We start from the raw sequence: 6,104 nt of genomic DNA, 5'->3' as shown, positions 1-6,104 counted from the left end.
CAGCCTGAACCGCACAAAGTGTCGCTGGGCATGTGTATGGAGAGGAGGATGCGGGATGTCTTTTTCCTCCGGGTAAGTTTCCTCGCCAGGGCCGCCCCTGCATCCCGCTGGTCTCCCCAGGACCGGCTGGGGCACCGAGTCTCAAGGGCTCACCTGAAGAAGGCCGGTCGGAGTAGCGCGTGCAGTAGACCCAGGCCGGCCAGAGCATGGGCTGCGTGCCCAGGTTGGCGCTGGCCTGAGAGCTGTCTGAGTCTGAGCTCACCGACAGGTCGCCGCCGCCCAAGCCTCGGGACTTTAGCGCCCCGTCCAGGGGGCCTCCGGGGTCGCCGCTTTTCTTGGCGCCACCGTGCAGCGAGAGCGTCTTGGAGCCGCCTTCTCCATCACCCGGAGGGCCGCTACCCACTAGTGGCGGCGACTCCCCGGGTGATGGAGAAGGCGGCTCCAAGACGCTCTCGCTGCACGGTGGCGCCAAGAAAAGCGGCGACCCCGGAGGCCCCCTGGACGGGGCGCTAAAGTCCCGAGGCTTGGGCGGCGGCGACCTGTCGGTGAGCTCAGACTCAGACAGCTCTCAGGCCAGCGCCAACCTGGGCACGCAGCCCATGCTCTGGCCGGCCTGGGTCTACTGCACGCGCTACTCCGACCGGCCTTCTTCAGGTGAGCCCTTGAGACTCGGTGCCCCAGCCGGTCCTGGGGAGACCAGCGGGATGCAGGGGCGGCCCTGGCGAGGAAACTTACCCGGAGGAAAAAGACATCCCGCATCCTCCTCTCCATACACATGCCCAGCGACACTTTGTGCGGTTCAGGCTGGCCTGGGCAGCGGCCAGGCAGCGGGAACAGGCTTGATTCCAAATAGACTCCCTTAGGATGGTAGAAGCTAAAGAGGCCTTCTGTTTTTCTCCCCGCCCCCCCCCCTCTCTCTGTAGACCCCCAGCCCCCACAAATCCAAGTTGCCCCGTGTTCCCCCAATTTGATGGGAACAGGGGTAGCTGGAAGACAGGCCCAGAGGGCCGCACTCTCAACCCCTTCCCCCATGTTCCAACTCGGTCCCAATCAGGACGTCCCAGCCACCCCCAGTTACCCCAGGTGTAGTCACAGAAGAAAGGGCTCCTCTTAATTCGGTGCCTTCTGCCTAGGCTGACCAGGGGAGAGGAAGAAGGACATGCAGAGGGAGAGATGAAAACAGGGGCGCCCTCTCCCCTTTGCTGGCCCTTATTTGCCATCTGCCTTCCCACACGGAGCAGGGATGCACAACTGTCCCCAACTATGTGGCATCTGTGATTGCCTCAAAGTGGGGACCTTCTCGGAGGGTTTCCTGGCTCTGCCAGGAGTGGGAAAGACACAACGTTAGGGGGTGTGCAGAGGTATGGGATATAGTTTTTCATAGAGCCGTTTGATTTTAAAAAGCTAAGTCCTCTTCCTTGTAGAAATCATTAGCTGCATTGCATGCGGGTATTTGGCTGGGAAGTACCATCAGGAGAGGGCTCCATTTGTCCCGAGCTGGCAGCAGAACTGCTCTGCCCCCAACCCTCAACTGTTTTGCAGGAGTCCTTTATCCAAATCGCAGGAAGACTTGGTCACCCTTCAGCTCCTTCCCGCAGAAATGTGTATGTGTATGTTTTTTTTAATTAAATCCAAATTTCTCCAGCTAGACCTGAAATTTGCTCCATTGTTCTCGCCTCCCTCCTTTGTTAATATTTAATTAACATATAGGCTCACAATGTCGGTCGGCCAGGAGCCGGCCGGGCTTTGTGCAACGCCTGCGCAAGGATCCCTGCCGGGCCAGGCCTGGGCGGCCAGCAGAGCGACCCCAATCGCTGGCTTTGCTGGGCTTGAACAATCCCGCCTGCCTTCCCACCCTCCCAGGAACGTTTCTGTTCCTGGGCGCTTAAAAAGAAGGGACTGAGAGGGGGCTTTTGCAGAGCTCTGGTTCTATTTCCAGGAATCCGTGTTTGCGTTTTGAAAGAAAAATCAAGACAGAAAAGGGAACTAAAAATTGTGATTTTTAAGGAGATTTTCTTTCCATAAAACACTGTCTTTTCGAGACTGTTTTGTGTAGGCGACAATCGCAACTCGACCAGAGGAGTTTGGGGGACAGGAAGTGTGCTTTTGGGGGTGAGGGGAGAAGTGGAAACCCAGAACTCGATCCAGGAAAGCCATGCTGGGTCGGTGGAGGCGCGGGGTCTCCCGAGGCGCTCCTGCAGTCTCCCATTCTTCTCGCCCCTTCCCCGGCCCTTCGGGCTGGGCTTTCCTCCCTGAATCCGCACCAGCATCAAAGCCAGAGCAGAGCCCTCGCACGCCCTCCAGGAAAGTGGGACGGTGATGGGCAGATGGGTGCCGGTGTGGGTGTGTTTTACAACTAACTGGGAGTTGGTGAACCGCCCTAGGCTTCCCTCTTCTGCCCAGAGTCCCCTCTTTTGGTTTTGCCTCCAGGAGAGAGTGCATGGCTCCCATGGCAGAGAGGGAGTTCTTCTGCCCACCTTGAGTTTCCAGCTGGTCCCTTATTGGGGTGGGCCCTGCTTGCCCTGTACACCTTCCAACTGTGCCGAGGTGCAGTCCTGGCTGCCTCTTAGAGTGTGCCTCTGCTGCACAGACGGGGGCACTTCCTGGCCCTGAGCAGAGCCGGGTCTGCCCTCTCCAGCCTCTTCCTGCAAAGGAAGGGGTCTCCAAAGTTGAATCATAAGCCTCACAGATGGAGGAACCCGAAGGCCACCACTTCCACCAGTGGCCTAGCCGACCTTGCCCTCACGAGGAACCTCCTGAGTTGAGCTTCCTGGCTGGCGCCAAGGGAAAGAAACCACTTAAGCTGCTTCCCTTTGCTCTTGTCACCCTTTGCCTCCAATAGCCAGGTCTGGGTGACAACTCTGTGGGAGGAATGAGTGGGATCAGGTCAAAAGTTGGAACCTGCTCAAGGTCAACTGTGCCATCTGTACCCCGGGTCTGAAGGGATGAGGATGACAGGTCATCATGGTTGTTAGCACCCTTGCAGAGGCCAGGCCCGCTCTCCTGGACAGGGCACTGGGGAGAATTGTAATGGATGAAGAAGGAGCTGCCAGGGCCTCAGTGCTCCTTTCCCTCCCAAGAAAGCATGCACGGTCCCTACTGGTCCTGTAAGGGGAGAGTGAACTCGGCCCTAGGGATAGTGGGAACCCTGTGAGGTGTTCCCATTTTTCTCTGCATGCCTCACCCCCTTTTCCCAATCTTAACCCCTCACCTCTCATACCTGCCCCACCCTTTCTTTATTCCTGGTCTGAGATTCAGAAAGGACTGGGGGTTGGGGGGTGGAGAGACAGTTTTGGCATTTTGCTTTCCTCTGGAAGCCTCAGTTTGTGATGGCCTTTCCACCAGTCTTTGCCTCCATCTCCTTCCCACCCCACACCCACACCTGCCTCCTCCCTGCAGAGGTCTGTCCCTGCCTGTGCTCTGGCTGCTCAGCCTTGAGGCCCTGGGCCAGTCACTTCCTTTCCTCTGGGGAGTCTTTGTGCCCTCGCCTGGGCCGCTTGAGTGCTTTACTGCTGGGTGAGGACATAGGTCGCTACCGACTGACCATAACCTCTTCTCTCTGTCCTGCAAACCTACCCAGGTCCCAGGTCTCGAAAACCAAAGAAGAAGAACCCCAACAAAGAGGACAAGCGGCCCAGGACGGCCTTCACGGCTGAGCAGCTGCAGAGGCTCAAGGCGGAGTTCCAGACCAACAGGTACCTGACAGAGCAGCGGCGCCAGAGCCTGGCGCAGGAACTCAGCCTCAACGAGTCTCAGATCAAGATCTGGTTCCAGAACAAGCGGGCCAAGATCAAGAAGGCCACGGGCAACAAGAACACACTGGCCGTGCACCTCATGGCCCAGGGGCTGTACAACCACTCCACCGCGGCTAAGGAGGGCAAGTCGGACAGCGAGTAGGGTGGCGGGCGGCGCCAGGGCAGGTCTCAGGCCGCAAAAAACAATGCAATAATTTAAAATCCTAAATAAAGGGCCAGTGTATAAAGATTATACCAGCATTAATAGTAAAAATATCGTGTATTAGGTATGGTACTGCAATATTCTATGTATATATAATTTACAGGTGGTGTAAAATCCAAAATATCTGACTATAAAATATTTTTTGAGTTTTTTGTGTTTACGAGATTATGCTAATTTTATGATTTTTTTTTTTTTTTTGCAAAGGGGGCTGCTTAGGGCTTCATCTTTTTTAATCCCCTAAGCTCCATTATGGGACATCGGACACTTTTATTATTATTATTATTTCAAAAGAAGAAGAAATTAAAACAACTTGCTGAAGTCCAAAGATTTTTATTGCTGCATTTCACACGACTGTGAACCGAATAAATAGCTCCTATTTGGTCTATGAGTTCTGCCACTGTGTTTGTGTTGGCCTGATGAGGCCCCAAACTCCGAGCCTGGGTCAGCACCCCAGGCCCTCTCCTCTCCTGGCTGGGAGAGGAGATGCCCAGGGTCTTTGGACAGTTCTAGGTCTCAGCCAAGAGAATCTGCCCCTCGGTGACAGGAGGGCCTGCTTCCAGCCCAGCGGCGGCAGCCTCCCAGGGTGCCTCTCCTCACCCGCCTCCTGAGGTCTCTCTCCCCTGCCGCCTCTGAGGCACAGCGCTCGCTCGCCTCAGTGCGTACATGTACTTCTGTCTGCGTCTGTGTTGCTGTCCTGTCTGTCCCTTGTCCCACCGCAACCCTGTGGCAAGTCTCAGTGCCAACTCTCCAGCCCCAGGCCCTCAGTGAAGCTTCCCGCTGCATTGGAAACTGTCCCCGCCCAGAAACCAGACCAGGTCCGAGCGGACACGCGGCCAGGGAGTTGGCTGCCTTCCTGTCCTTTTTCTTTCCTCTTTTTTCTTTTCCGTTTTTCTTTGGAGTGCCCACTTTGGCTAGAGTGAACATTTTTCCAAGATAGATGGATGTGTGTGTGTACATATTTGTGTCTGCATGTGTATGCACACACCAGGCATGTGTAGGGCCGGTGGTTTTGGAACCTGTGGCTATGCTGGCTTTCAAAGGAACTAAGAACATTCCAGGATCTGGAGGAAGGAGGAAAGTGTAAATAATCATTCCCTATCATGTTTTGTCTTTTTTTTTTTTTAAAAAAAGAAAATATACATTTTATTTTTTGAAGGTGTGGTACAGTGTAAATTAAATATATTCAATATATTCCCCACCAGGCACATATATATATAAAACAAACACATTATCTCTCTATATAAGTCCACACTGTCTTCTGTTTGTTTTAGGAAAAGGTGTCCAAATGTCCATCGGGGCCAGGAGGGACAGCCCAGGGTTGTGCACATGGCCAAGCTGGGGTCAGGCTGCCTCCCTGAGGACTAGGGGTGGACTTCTCTCTTTGCCTTAAGCCTCTTTATTTCACTGCGACAATAGTTTCATTTTGTACATAATAGTGTAAACTTTTTGAAAAGGAAACTATAAAAACAAGAGTTGTAATTTAAAATTCTGTGAATAACCATCTGCTGCTTAGGAAACTCAATGAGATGACATGCCTTTTTAAGCAGGAAGTAATTTTTTTTTTTAGTTTATAAAATGTGCATTTTACAGTTTCAGTATCAAATATTTATAATCTTATAAGAAATGAATGTTTCTATTTACAACTGTGGTTATCAAAATTGTGAACATTTCCACCCCCGCATTTTTGTGTGTTTAAATTCTTGAAAGTTGCATTAAATAAAGAGAAACACCTCTTTATTATAAAGTATTGGTGGTCCAAGCTGGAATGATGCTTTTTCTAAGTGTGTTCTGAATTAAGGGGAAGGGCCCTGGGCTACTTCCCAAAAGCTCAGGTGCTCCTGACCTTTGCTCCAGGCGGAGTGGGTTCAGGGCTTATTGTAATAGCATCATTATTTTTAATGACGTTTTTAATACCTTACATGTGAGCACAGAACCATGAGAATTATGTCCACATTTTCATCACAAGGAAGAGTTGCTGGAAAATATAACTGCTATTCCATCGACTGGATTTTTTCAATCCTGCAAAGTTCAACAGGTTCTAAGTTCCTTCTCTGGCTGCTCAATGGCAGGACTGAAGCGCCTGCGTGTGTGTGCAGGAAGGACTGACGATCCACGTGATACAGAGGCTCCTCAGTGCCATTTTTGTT

At 52.5% G+C, this 6,104-nt stretch overlaps 1 protein-coding gene across 1 annotated transcript in view; it reads left to right on the top strand.

Moving 5' to 3' along the window:
• En2 (engrailed homeobox 2) overlaps positions 1-3,944 on the top strand; it is a 5,035-nt gene extending 1,091 nt beyond the window's left edge. The window contains exons 2-3 of the mRNA XM_015502313.1: positions 269-654; positions 3,581-3,944. Coding sequence (XP_015357799.1) covers positions 269-654; positions 3,581-3,897 — 703 coding nt within the window. The 3' untranslated portion in view covers positions 3,898-3,944. The remainder of the gene's footprint in view (positions 1-268; positions 655-3,580) is intronic.
• Positions 3,945-6,104: the final 2,160 nt, after the last annotated feature.

This window comes from Marmota marmota, unplaced genomic scaffold (assembly GCF_001458135.2).
Source record: "Marmota marmota marmota unplaced genomic scaffold, marMar, whole genome shotgun sequence".
Taxonomy (NCBI): Eukaryota; Metazoa; Chordata; class Mammalia; order Rodentia; family Sciuridae; genus Marmota; species Marmota marmota.
The sequence above is the reverse complement of the archived record's forward strand: the minus strand, read 5'-3'. Positions and strand labels throughout refer to the sequence as shown.